Here is a 13,575-nt window from a genome sequence, read left to right on the forward strand (position 1 = left end):
TTTTTTTTTTTTTTTTTTTTTTTTTTTTTTTTTTCTTAGGGTAAAAAAAAAAAAAAAAAAAACACACACACACACACACACACACACACACATGGCTTTTCATTGCTATGCAGATGATCTTCAAATATATCTACAACTTAGTCCAGACACTAATGTCTGGTTTCCACTCCATGGGTTGGTGCGGTGTACTTATGTAGCAATGTCCCTGTGTTCATTGGAAGTTAAAATCACACTTTCCTAACATTAGTCAGAAATTAGGTTTGCTTTTTTTTGGTTCGGAAAAAAGCAAAAAATTAAGTTTGTATTGTAAATTGTATTACCATCAGTCAATGCTTTTGGTAACCATGATTATCTCCAAGTAAGCAAGTAGTGCCCTCTTCCCTTTGCATTAAAAAGCAAAGTCATGCTGCCAGTCATCATTTATCAATCTTTCAGGAACTTCAATGAGAGAATTTGAGTTGTTGTGAAAAAATCTTCAAAGTACCCAAGAGAGTCCAGAAGGCGTCAGGACCGTCTCGTGATGATGATTCAGCAAAAGGATTGAGTTGCCACTCCTGTAGAGCTTGATAAGGAATGGCAGCAGTCAGGTGCAAATGTCTAGAAAGGGGTCAAAGAAGCCACTTTAAGTCAGACTAACATTCTGCACGAAGTATAATGATTGAACTCCAGGGGATGTGGTCAGGATACTTCCCAGGAAATAAGGTGAACGGTACCCTGAGTCCTGTGTCATGCAGAGAAATAAGCATCCTGAGATAATTCATCCATGAGTTTTGCCTAGAAACATAGCTAGAAAGAAAACAAGATATAAAACGTCTCCCAACAGCACCTTTGCCAAACTATTCAGCAGTAGAATAGGGCATGACAAAGGGCATAAGTACGAGGCAAAGGGACAACTAAGTGGTTCAGAGATTTAAACTCTGAAACTTCTCAGATCCTAATCCTAAAGGGGATTGAGACTTTCTATAAACTGTATTCCCCAATGAAAGCTTGTGAAACTATCTATCTTCTATCCTTCCTAGTTCTAGTCTAGTTCCACCATACAGGACAATTCAGAGTTGTTTTGCGAACACATCATATCCACGGTCACTTTGGTGTTAATGACCTTTTGTCCAGCCATTGTATCTAACCCTACCTCTCCTAACACCCGACACTTGATATCAGCCTTACATGACTCCCAAATCCTGAGCTATAGTTGGTTTATGCAGACTGTTGGCGCATAAGGTGTTGTGGATGCTTGCCTGCCATTTGAAGCTACAAGTCTGAAGTACTGCTGTAAAAGAGCTCATTGTGTGCGCTATTACAGTCTCTGCAGGAGCCACTGGGGAGCTTTATTCAAGATTAGATCCCTCTGCCCCAAGTAGACCAAGAGGGCGGACTGAGTTTCAGGGTTACTCATTTCTCTTACACCCCTGCCATCCTTTTGACGGGTTGTAAACATAGAAAATTTGTAACTCACAGCTCTCTGGGCTGGATTTCCTGTAAAAACCTAACCCCTCTGCTTCTGATTTTAGCTGGCCGACACGGTGACGATGCAACTAATGGAGATGTGAAACTGCTCATCTTTTTGGACACCGCGTTATCTGCAGCGTATATGTGAGATTAGCGTGTGAGCACCCTCGAGGGTGCACTGCATAACACCATCAGATACTTCAGTCAAGTCAAGGATGGTTCAGTGGTTCCAGATGATACAACGGATCTCATGTCTCAGCACTTTACTGCTTCCACATTTCATGGATTGTTCCAAAAAGGATTTAGGCTGGAAAGATCGTGACCTTTAGTGCTAACTAGAAGATTCTGGTATGATTTATTTGCAAGGTGAATGGCAGACTAATTAACTTCAAAGTAGTTCTAATTAGTACCAGGAAAGTCATCCAAGTCTGTTCGTCTTTGGGTCTTAAAAACTTTCAGACTGATGTAGTGAAACAAAAATATAAAATATAATTTGAGCCTTCAAAAACTTGTTTATTGGCGCACGTACTGATGCCAAACATGGGTACATCTGCTTATGAAGATGGGTAAGATGAAGAGAATACAAAAAACAGTCAATCCCACTCTTGTACTGCTGGTTTAAAACAGTCTTAGAGTCTGTCGCACCAATACTCTGACGTTTCAATGTGTGAGGGCACATCGATGTGGAAGATCTCAGGTGGAGTCTCAGGAGGACTGTTGACCCCTGAGTCGCTGTCAGGGTTGGACCCGTTTGGCGCTCCTGCCAAATATTTCGCCTCTGGTCTTTGGGCAGGAAGGGATGTGTGTTGGAGCAAGTTCTCAGCTTTTGGTTTGATGTTTCTAAAGTGTTGCAGATGCACCACTTCCCTGCTCTCTGGAATGCACGGAAACAGCAGTGAGACCTCCTTGCGAAATCTGGAGCTCATGCCGAAGTATATGAGTGGGTTGTAGAAGCTGGCAGACTTGGAGAAGAGGCGGGTGACGATGCTAGTGGTGCTGGGTACGTGGAAGCCCCAGGCCGACCACATGGAGACCACCGCGTAAGGTGACCAGGCCATGATGAAAGCAGTGCAGATTACAATAGAAATCTAGTGGGGGGGGGGATAAAAAATCACTATGGTTTCATTTTTATTTCTGCCACCAAATATGTCATGATTCTACATTCGACTTACCCTCGTGACATCTCTTTCCATCTTCCTTTGTCGCGCAGAGAGAAAACCATCAGCGGACATTGCATTTGTGCATTTTACAGTCTTTATAATAGATATGTAGGAGAAGAGCATGATGATCACGGGGATGAAAAAACAGAAGATGAGGATAGAGATTATGTAAGACTTGTAGATGGTGGAATAATTGGCTTTGGACCAGTCCACCTCACAGGTGCCATAACCCCGATCTGCAAAACACAAGATGCAGACAATCAGGCTGTAGCTCAGTAATTATTACAGATGAACTGATATCCTCTTTTGATGTTGTTGTTATTTTAGTTTGAATATGGACCATGCAGGAACTGGTTATTATAACTTCTCTTGTGCTTTCTCTTTTGTTGCTTCATACCAGCCATGCTTTAGTTCCTTCCTACTGTGGTAATGTTTCATACCTGGTTTAGTACTTTAAAGTGCTCATAATACTCGTTGAGGAAATGGGTTTATATGTCTCCAATTAATTTGATCTAGCTTTAGGAGGTCATTTATATATATTTTTTTTTATCAAGGATCCTAATGTGTGATATTTCTTTTTTAAATGTTTGTCACTTTTGGCTTTTAGTGAAGAGTCATTTGACAAGAAAGAGGATGGAGAGAGAATAGTCAGACATGCAGCGTATGGCCTGATACCATGAATTGAACGCAGGAAAACCACGTCGAGGATTATATCCTCTGTAAATACTACCAACTGAGCTACCCAATGCCCAAAAGTCATATTTTGTAGAAGGGGGGAGGTGAGCCAAACAAAAATCAAAGGAAAAGAAAGGGGGGGAAAAAAATTCCAATTAAATGAAATTATAAGTGAGACTCAAACATTTTTAGTTTTATTTGTCCCTAAAATACCCAACTACCAAGAAAAACTAAAAAGGAATGGCTAAGTACATTGATAGAAAACAGTTTTGTACAAAATAGACGCAAGTGGGCACAAAAAAAACAATACATTTTGGTGAGGTTTCAAACTGGAACAGACCTGTGTAGCTGCCCCATCCCAGCAGCGGCGCGACAGACCAGAACAGCGCTCCGGTCCAAATGAAAATTAGGGATATTGCAATGGTGTTGATGCTGATGCAGTGTGCTGCAACGATACACAGCAAAAAGAAAAGGCAATGTCAAAACAACAATACGTAGTTCATGAGTTTGATTTTTAGTTCTTAAAGGTTAAATGTTTTTGGCAAACAGAAACAGTGAGAGGCTCTGAAGGAAGGAAAATTCTTGTTACTTGTTATGAATGTCAGCACTCTCATTGACATTTGTTGAACAATGAAGTCTTTTATTGACAGCCTTTACCAAACATCTGAAAAGGACACAATTACACACATTTTTGCGATCAGAGGAAACTATGAAAAGGTCAGCTCTTTCTTTGCAGTTCTAAAATATACTTCAGAGCTTTGCTATAAGGAACTGCAAAAGTATTCATAGACCTTAGACATTTCAATATTTTGTCACAAACTTTATCAGTTTTAACACAAATCTATGCTTATCTGTTAATGGAAAGTAAGGTTCCCCATTTTGTTTAACATTTTAAAGTTATAAAAAGAGTCCATTTTTATTTGCCGAGTCAATACTTTGAGGGAACACCTTTAATTAAATCAGAGCTGGAAGTGTTTTCCTCCGTCTCTCAAACAGATTTGCACTGAACTCTTTGCCCATTCTTTTTGCAAAATAGTTGAAGTAAGACTGAGAGGATCTCTGAACAACAATTTGAAAGTCTTCCTACAGATTCGCAATTAGATTTTGTGCTCAAAGCTTTTCTTGCAGGATTTACCTTTGTCCATCCTGCAATTAACTGAATAAGGGAGGCTGTTCTTGACAGCATAATGTTCTGCTGTGGAAATGCTGTGTTTTTCACCCTACACAGTGTTTTGTGTGCTTTAGTTTGGTCTCATTTGACCACATGTTTGTTGCTCAGGACAAGGAAATACATTAGCGTTTTTTTTTTTTTTTTACTCTGCAAATCTAGCCTTTACGGAAGAGTGGCAAAAAGAAAACCATTTTTGAAAGAAAGTCAAGAATTTATGTTTGCCATTGCCCGTCCTGCCAGTATAGATGGACAGCTATATTCTTTCTATGGTATGTTTTAAAGGCTGAGATATTGTTTTGTAAGCTAAACCTGCATTAAACTTAACCACAAATACATTTCTGATCTATCTGGTAAATTATCGGACAGCTACTTTGTGTTGTGCTGACCCATCACATAAAATCCAAATGAAATAGAGGCTTATGGTTGAAATTTGACAAAAATGTGTAAAAGTTCAAGAGATATAAATCCATCTGTAAAACTGTAAGTACCAAAACTCAGAGCTTTTTGTAGCTTTCACACCAACTCACCTCACATACCTGGTGGTTAATTTGCTCCTTAGATTGTTTAAATTGCTCTATTCAGACCTAGGTTAGTCATTTTCAATGGCTGTATTATGGCATATAATGCAACTGGTGATATCCCACACTCGCCACTAATGGGCACAGTTTACAGTCACAGAGTTTTAAAAACAACCGCCAACTACATAAAATCAGATACAGTTTTTCACCCTCATTTCTATGTAATTAGGACATTCTTTGACATTCGGATGTAGTCTCAAAAATAGAAAATGTCACCTCAAATTGTCTTAATGACATACTGGAGAAATATAAATGGAATGGCTGGAGACGAATGGTAGTTATTTTCCCAGATGAAAACAGAAGCAGGCTTTTCTGTCAGAGGAGGTCAGTGGAATGAGAAGGAGGCAGCCATGATGGCCCTCTTTGTGTTTTCACACTTGCACTCTGAGCAGTTTGTTCTGACCTTTTTGCGGGTGGCATCCCTTGATGTATCTGGTGACGCTGATGACTGTTAAGGTGTTGATGCTCACAAGGCCAAAGAGCAGCGTGAGGAAGCCGTCTACCTGGAAGAAGATGGACACAGGGGATTTATTTCATTTATTGCATGGCATCTTTACAGTGTCTTCACCAGATTAAAGATCTGATCCTTCCAGACCCAATATTTGCATCATTCTTCAGTCAGATGCTACCGTAGGTCATAATTTGGTTGATTATTCTCCCAAAGTTAAAGGTGTCCACATTGCAGTGCAGGTGCTTTTGCTATATTTTATAATCTTTTTATATCTTGTAGCTACTTTTTGTCCCAATGCATTATCTTTCAGCTTAATAGTTAAATAGTTTGATTGTTACATGTGAAATGTTTAGAATCTGTGTTTTTTGCAATACTGTTGCTGCCTGTTTTGGACAGAACACTTTGCAAAAGAGATCTTTGATATCATTAAGTACTCGCCTAGCTACATAAAAGTTAATAAATAAAAAGAAAAGCTAAAGCTCACAGCTAAACAGCTCCAGCATATTTGATCAAATACAACTTTTTACTGTAAATTTTATGCAAACATATCTGTCCATGCATCAATGCCCAAAAACGAAGAACAATTTTTCACTTTGACAAGTGAAGCTTTATGGCTTTTGCTATAATAAGTAGATTATGGCTCCTTTCATCTTCTCATTCTGTTTCTTCTTGATGACACGTAAGCATCCTGCAAGGTTTCGCTGTTTTACTATTGTGACCTTTCTCTTTTAAACATGAACATACTTTGGTTTATAGGGATATAAATCTTGCTAAAACAAGAATTTGTTTTTTTGTTTTAAAATGATTCTACTGTATTCCAGCTCCGGCAGCTAAATCTTTCAAAATATGACCTAATCAAAAACGACAACAGCAATCGAGGTGACGGTCATCCACAAAACAAATTATTTTCTCACTCTAACACATTGTTATTTAAAGTATAGCAAGTTTAATGACCAGGAAGAAATCGTTCCCATATTCCTTTGACCTACATGTTGATGGCTAAAAGAAACATGAGGAAATAACTTTATCAAGCTATGTTGGCGTTTTGGTATATTATGTCTGCTTTAGTGATGCTGTATTGCTCCTACAATCATCCATTCATCCATTTTCTGAACACCCTTGTCCCTCAGTGGGGTCGGGAGGGGTGCTGGTGCCTATCTCCAGCTCACGTTCCGGGCGAGAGGCGGGGTACACCCTGGACAGGTCGCCAGTCTGTCGCAGTGCTCCTACAATCAGCTTTTTAAATTTTTTTTTACTTTCTTGTAAAGTCTGTTGTACATCCCTCGTTTAAATTAAATACTCAGGCTAACTAAGATGAACAGAAAAAGTGAACTGAATTGGATGATAGATAACAGAATTATTGCGTTGTATCACACAAACCGTGGTCATCAATTTTTACCGCCAATGGTGTTGATGTAAACTTTGGGTTATATATTGTTTGAGGGCGAATATCTCTGAATTACAACCCTTCTTGAAAGGTGTTGCGGTGTTTCCATTTCTTTCCGACTGTGCAACACCCGGCTCCCTGCTGAGTCACTTCCAGGTAACACACCTCATTTGAGGTCATTTGCTAATTACTATCTTGATCTTCCTTTGTACTAATCCAGTTACACGCACTCATCACAATTTTCTCACTCACTCTGGTTCCTGGGGTTTTAATTCAAAGCTAGTTTCTTGCATATGTAGGAAGAATCAAAAGAAAAATAAATTATGACTTTAATGTTTTATGTTGCATGTTTGCCTCTGTGAAGCCCAGTTCGGCTTCCTAAGGTGCAAATACACAGAGCTGGCTGGGGTTTGTTCTGGTCACATCACGTTTCGTGCACTAATCTGCTTCTCACATGCTTGTTCACATGCTCTTTCCTTTTCTAAAGTGTTGCTTTTGGAGTGTACCCTTATTTTTAATTTTGACTACCACCCCCATCTCAGCTCGCCTCTCAGGGGAAGGTAAGATAAGAGTGGCACGCTACAGCTTTTCAACACCTTGTTTTTCTATGATTTTTCAGGGAGTTTTCCCTGACGTTCCTGCACGGATCCCAACTTTCCTCCGGAGCTAGCCTTGAGCAAGAAAAATAGCCTGCTTGAATTCCAGGCAAAAGAATGACAACAATTTAATTTTGAGCTGTGGCTGCGAGCGGATAAGAAAACACAGGGATGAATGGCGCACTTCACTGCTTGCACACATAAGACTTGTTTTTAAAATTAAGGTTTTAGATGGAAATTGCAATTGTGTTGAAAAATTTGAGCAAATGGTTAAAATATGCTAAAGAAAAATCAAGGGAAAAGCTCCTAATAGTTCTCCATTTGGTTGTTGAACTTCTACTAGGAGAGGTTTACCCATTTAAAGGTCTCCAACATGCTAATCTTATTACAGATTTAACCTCTAGCCTGCATGGCGAGTACCAAAATCCCCTGCATATGCACTCGCACACACTCGCACACATGCTCTATTCATGGTAAAACCTCTGCTGTTTTGTAATGTAATGAATTAACTGGGAAAGATAGACAATGCACATAACGTTGTTTGCAATTCAGAACATTGTATGATAACATTTTACCTTTTTAATTGTTATTAAACTTCATTGCTATAGCACAGCTTGAGATTTAGCAGAGAAAAAAAATCCAGAACACAAGGAATTGTTTGGCTTATTTAGCATTTGTTTTTACATTTCGTTTACCTGGCAAGTCCAGATCCACGTGATCAGATACCCGTCATCTTTCAGGATGTTAAAGATTTCCAGAATTCCTCGAGAGTATCCAAACACCGAGATGCTGGCATCAGAAATGGAGAGGTTTAAGGTGAAGAAATCTGTTGGTTGGAGTAAGGCCCGCTGGCGGTACAGGACAAATATCACCAGACTGTTTCCAAACCATGAAAGCCATCCTGCAAAGAAGCAATATCAGAGATATTTTCAGGACTATCTTATCTGATAGTGCAGGTAAAACTAGATTGGTAAAATATATTCAAATATAGATGGTGTTCAATAGAAAAGCTACACATTGTCTAATGTTTTATAATGCAAAATATAATCATTTGTTGGTGTAGTAGTTGACTAGCAACAAACCACGTCATTATGAGCTGTACTTGCATAATTTATACAACATAAATTACATGTGTGTCCATTTTACCATGAGCATATTTATACTGTGGGTTTTATAGTCAGATGATGTTAAGGTAGACGAACTGATAAATTTGCCATTTCACGTAAAAAACCTGCTTGGCTGGACTTTAAGACTTTGATCAGATAAAACACAAAGTTCCTATAAATCAAGACAAAAACCAACCTGCCTAGAGTTCCCTTTGAATACTAGCTGAACATTAATATGTATAATTGTTGTATATTTCCTTGATGATTTTGATGACATTTGACAAAATGTAATGTTTATTGCTTGTTTCATAATTGGTTACTGTGTGACGTTTTTTGGTTATAAGCACTTTGAACTTTACTTGTCCCCTGCTTGTTTAAATGTTTGCTTGAATTTTTTCAATGAAAAGGAAAAATGGTTCATCTTTCAATACACGAACACCTGCGGAATAGGAGCCTGTCACTAAGGTTAGACAGTCGTTGACTCACCCAGCACTAACAGGTAGACTCCAACGATGGTTTCTCCTTGTTCAGAGAGAGGAGCCTCTGTATGCAGAGTGCTGAGGTTATTATTCCTCCATGGAATATTCACCACCTTCAGTGGAAAACCCTTCAGCGTTATTTCCATGGCCTGCACTTTGATGCCTCGGCATGAATCCTTTCTGTCCTCGACGACGGCTTTGCTCTCCACTGCTTCCTGCAGATACTGCCGTCGTTCACCAGTAGGGATGACGGGCCAGTTGGTTTTAAATCCAGCTTAGACACAGTCACTAATACCTGCCTGCTCGCTTGTTCCGATGTCTGGACTGGTAATCCTATCTATTTCTTACAACTAAGAAGATAGGGATTTTGGGTGGAAATCCTTGTCAATAGCAATGTATCCAGTAAGCCTTATAGAGTCACTTGTTTTAGTTTTAATTAGGTAAAGTACCAGGATTAATCAAAGACAATCAAAGGACATCGGTAAAGTCTAAACAGATAGACATTTTGAGCTATTGATCAAATTCAAACCTGGCTTTTATTTTTAATCTGGTGTGTTTTTTTGTATTATTTCAACTTCATCATTTGAAAAACGAATCCACTCCAACCAGCAATATAATATCTCCACAATTTTCTCATTTGCTTTCTGTCAACTTCATTATCATAATTATTTTTGGTCTGATTAAGCTTCTTTGTAAATTCTTGGACTACATAACATGTTTTCAACTCATTGCAATATCCTAAATTTAAAAAAGAGAAAGTAGAAATGTACCTTTTCTACTACCTGGGAGGGTTATACCTGTATAATAAACCAGGTGGAGTACCTAGATGGATGATCAGGTGTGAAAGTAAATTTTATTTGACTCAACAGCATGTGCTCTTGGTGCAGATGGTCTCATTTTAGAGCAAGATGTTTACTTATCAAAATGTTCTTAAAATGCAAAAATCTTAGGTGCAGCCCAAAAATTCACCTTCTTTTTTTTAACATTTGCTTTAATTTTAATTCCATAGTAAATAGGAGCACAAACCTCCAGTGATTTTTACACAAAAGATCACTGGAGAAGAGCACACGTTGTTCATTAAGCTTGACTAAATATAGACACCATTTTTAAACAATGACCCAGTATCAAGGCCTTGTTGTTGAACGTAGACTAAGGTTGTTTTGTTTTCTTTATGTCACATAAATTTGACATTTTAACGGGGGTTAAATGATCTTTTTATACATCAAAATGAAGATTGGGCCTCATGATTGGACCTATAATAAATGAAGCAACACGTTGACAAACATGAACAGTACATAAGCTTTTGGTTCTGTAAATCACTCAGAGCAAAATGTCTCTGTACTTCAGGAATACGTCCTGTGAAGCTTCACCATCTCTCCAGACATATATTTAACTTCTACTAATCAATTCCAGTCACATGAAGCAATGGAGGCGGCGACTGCACTTCAACTGTGACGGAGCTTTGAAGTGTCAAATGATGAGGATTATCCATGCTGCGCCAAGTTCATTGTGCACTGATGTCACTGCTGGAGCATCTGGCACTTCAGGGATGCAGCATGTGGGGCAATACCACATGATGTACGTAACTACACTGAAAAAGATGAAATTCAGCTCATTTTCTCCAAATGAGGCTAGACGTTTGTTATTGATTAAAACACTCTTGCAAGCTTACAGTTGCGACACATTTCCCCTCCTCCACTTTCCTCTTCACAGTGAGCTTCTCTGTGGTGGAGCATCTACCGAAGTGGGAACCTGAGCCACCGCCCTCCATGTGCGTTTAGCTTACAGTGCACACCTTGTCTTCCTGATCGCCCTGCCACACAGCAGCTCTGCTGGCCCTCAGGATGTGGAGGGAAGGGCTGCTGCCAGATGCCTCAATGCTTCCGAGTCCTCCTCATGAAACCCTTTTAGTCTCTGAAAGCCAGACGTAGCCAAGAGGAAAGCAGGGCTCTGACCCTAATTGTCACCTGTCCAGCAGCTAACAAGGAACCCAGTCTCTGCTCATTCAAAGGAGAGGATTCTTCATGACACAGCTTAACCTCAGCAGTCTACAGGAACAAAATTACATTCAGAATCTTCTTTGGTTTTAGGTTAATGTGGACAACGTGGAGATGCTTATGCAAAAACCTCCTGCCTGACATCACTGGGTGCTAAGGTGTGGCACCTGCTGCAGTGAAACCTAATCAACAGATTAGACAGTTTGGCGACAAGTGAGAGGTGGATTTCATGTTGAGGACAGCTGCTACTCGGCTTATGCTGCGACTAAGTGAAGAGGTCAAAGGTTGAGGAAAACCCTGTGTTCAGCAGGTGCTAAGTATAACAAAACATCTGTCAACAATTGACTCAAAACAAGGGTGTGAAGGGAGGGTGTTGCAGTCCTTATGTTCACTGGAAAAACAGCATGCCTTATTTGACTAGAGAGGCTTTCAAAGCTTAGCACAAAGGAATGACATCTGCAGAGCTTTGCAAAATTTTCTCATTTTTATTACATTTCATCCACACGTTTCTGTGTTTTTTATTGGGGGAAAGTGCATGTATCTAAAGTGGAAGGAAAAGGATGCATGGTTTTTACATATTTTTTTTTTTTACAATTAAAAATCTGAAGCATATTCAGCCTCTATGTACATCAATTTTCAAGTTTTGCCAAGATTTAAGATCTAACTTTTATTAAATAAAATAATAAAATAAAATGCACAGCTTGAAACAAAATGCTTGTCATGCGCCTCTGACGTCGCATATATTAGTTTTAAGGTTGACATTCTACAGAAACTCTCATAAGTCCTTAAAAACAAAACACCCAGGACAATCCGGGCATTGAAATACTCATTGGATTTCAAGGTTTTGTTTACATGAGACTGCTGTCTGGAAACAGCCAGTATTTTCAGAGTTTGGTTGGGGAAATGTTCCACATTTAAGGATTATACATGGTTGGACCAAAGTGACAAAATCAGTTCTCATTGCTGCAGTTGCATGAAGAAAATCACGTCATTTTGTTATCAGCCTCATGTTGTCCGCCCCTTCTTGTCACGACCCCAATAGCAAACTTCCCCCCACCCATACCATGGTGAAGCACAGTATGGTTGATTTTAGCACACTGTCGAAACCCTTAACCTCCGCCACATCCTGAAGCCATATGTCCTGCACATGTGTGCTTTCACACCTGCAGAGTACTTCACACCTCGACAGGGATTGTTCCCGAAAAGTTCCACTCTGGTTTCAAAAGGTGCCACAGACTCCGATCAATGGAAATGGGTAAACGAGCAGCTAGGACACAACAACAATCTCACTGTTTCAAGCTCAGTGTAAACTGGTCCTCAGTTAACTTAGGTCTGACTCTGAACATTGACTAAATTTTTCAAACACAAGTTTTTTTTATAATAGTCTAACCCTGTCCTGTGTATATTGGCATTCTCTGTGTTCATAGGCCACTGTATTATCAGGCTCATGATGATTGCTGTCTCAAGCAAAACTCTCAAAGAAAGCCTGCTGTTTTCTAGACTGAAAGTCATGGACACATGTACTTTTGTAAAAGTGTGTGTTATAGGCCACGGGTCTGTCCGAAGGCAACAAAGTCTCTCTTCACAGAGGACATGGACCATGTCAAAAGACCAATACAGGATCTGCTTTTAGAAACACGTCCACACACTCTCTCTTTCCTTGTCACTAATTAAGAGACACAGCTACTACTTGTCTGAAAGGTGCATAGAGTATTGAGCTAAATGGCCTGCTTGTCATTTTTGAGGTCGGGCTGCAATTCTGCTAGCTATGGGAGTTCGCCACCATAGTCCTGAGCTCCACCAGAGAGAATCTGAGACAAATGTTTTTTCAAAATTAAATGTTAACGTTTGGCTTTTTCATTACATCTCTATTGACTTTGTTGCCAGTATTCTAAAGACATTTTATTCAACATAGATGCTCAACCCGTAGGTTTTTTGGGACTTTAATCTGGGGACAGGACCCATGGAAGAAAGTTGATTTTGCACCTATGAACAATTTCTCTTTTGATTTGGCAACATATGTTTGTTTCATTATTCAGTTAAAATAGAAACTGGCCCATCGCTTCACAGATCCTCCACCATGCACAAAAGTAACTCTATGGGAGTTACTTTTTTTCACTCAAGACCCACCTGGATTTTATGTTTACATTTTTATGATGGTAGGACAGAATAGGCTTTAGTTCTGGTGTCACTCCCAAATAACAGACTAGCATGTAGCTAATGTCTGTTTGTTTTAAATCCCAGAGATGCAAAGTTGAGACTCATTGTTGTAGCTACCTACATTAGATGTCACACAGGTTCCCTGCTGTTCAACTGTGACATCTGCTGCACTCCTCCTGAGCGTTGCACCAAAACCACAGGAGGGTTAAAAGCACGTTACTTAGGTCTAAACTTGAAGTGTGTGTTATTTTTGATTCTCTCCCATTTTGTGTTAGTCATGTGTCCCGGGATAAAAGGTGCAGAATTCAAAGTTTTCTGCTTACCCATGGAAGAGCACATTACTTTTGTTGTGATGTCACCATCTTA

The 13,575-nt window shown here is 39.4% G+C and overlaps 1 protein-coding gene across 1 annotated transcript; it reads right to left on the reverse strand.

The window, feature by feature from the left end:
* Positions 1-1,949: 1,949 nt before the first annotated feature.
* Positions 1,950-9,306, reverse strand: LOC103137675 (visual pigment-like receptor peropsin). Its single transcript, XM_007551520.2, has 6 exons — positions 9,060-9,306; positions 8,163-8,368; positions 5,437-5,536; positions 3,625-3,729; positions 2,622-2,845; positions 1,950-2,537 (listed from the first exon to the last, which is right to left on the reverse strand). The coding sequence occupies exons 1-6, from the start codon at positions 9,196-9,198 to the stop codon at positions 2,079-2,081; spliced, it is 1,233 nt and encodes a 410-aa protein (XP_007551582.1). The 5' UTR covers positions 9,199-9,306; the 3' UTR covers positions 1,950-2,078.
* Between the last annotated feature and the right edge of the window lie 4,269 nt (positions 9,307-13,575).

The sequence above is a fragment of the Poecilia formosa genome, unplaced genomic scaffold, assembly GCF_000485575.1.
Source record: "Poecilia formosa unplaced genomic scaffold, Poecilia_formosa-5.1.2 Scaffold42, whole genome shotgun sequence".
NCBI lineage: Eukaryota > Metazoa > Chordata > Actinopteri > Cyprinodontiformes > Poeciliidae > Poecilia > Poecilia formosa.

Bases quoted from the DNA above. Each gene is read 5' to 3' on its own strand.
- LOC103137675 (XM_007551520.2), bottom strand. From the start codon at position 9,198: ATGGAAATAACGCTGAAGGGTTTTCCACTGAAGGTGGTGAATATTCCA. The intron at 8,369-9,059 runs GTGAGTCAACGA...GCTTCTTTGCAG, and splicing joins AGTCTACCTGTTAGTGCTGG to GATGGCTTTCATGGTTTGGA. The intron at 2,846-3,624 runs GTCTGTTCCAGT...TGTGTTTTGCAG, and splicing joins GGGATGGGGCAGCTACACAG to ATCGGGGTTATGGCACCTGT.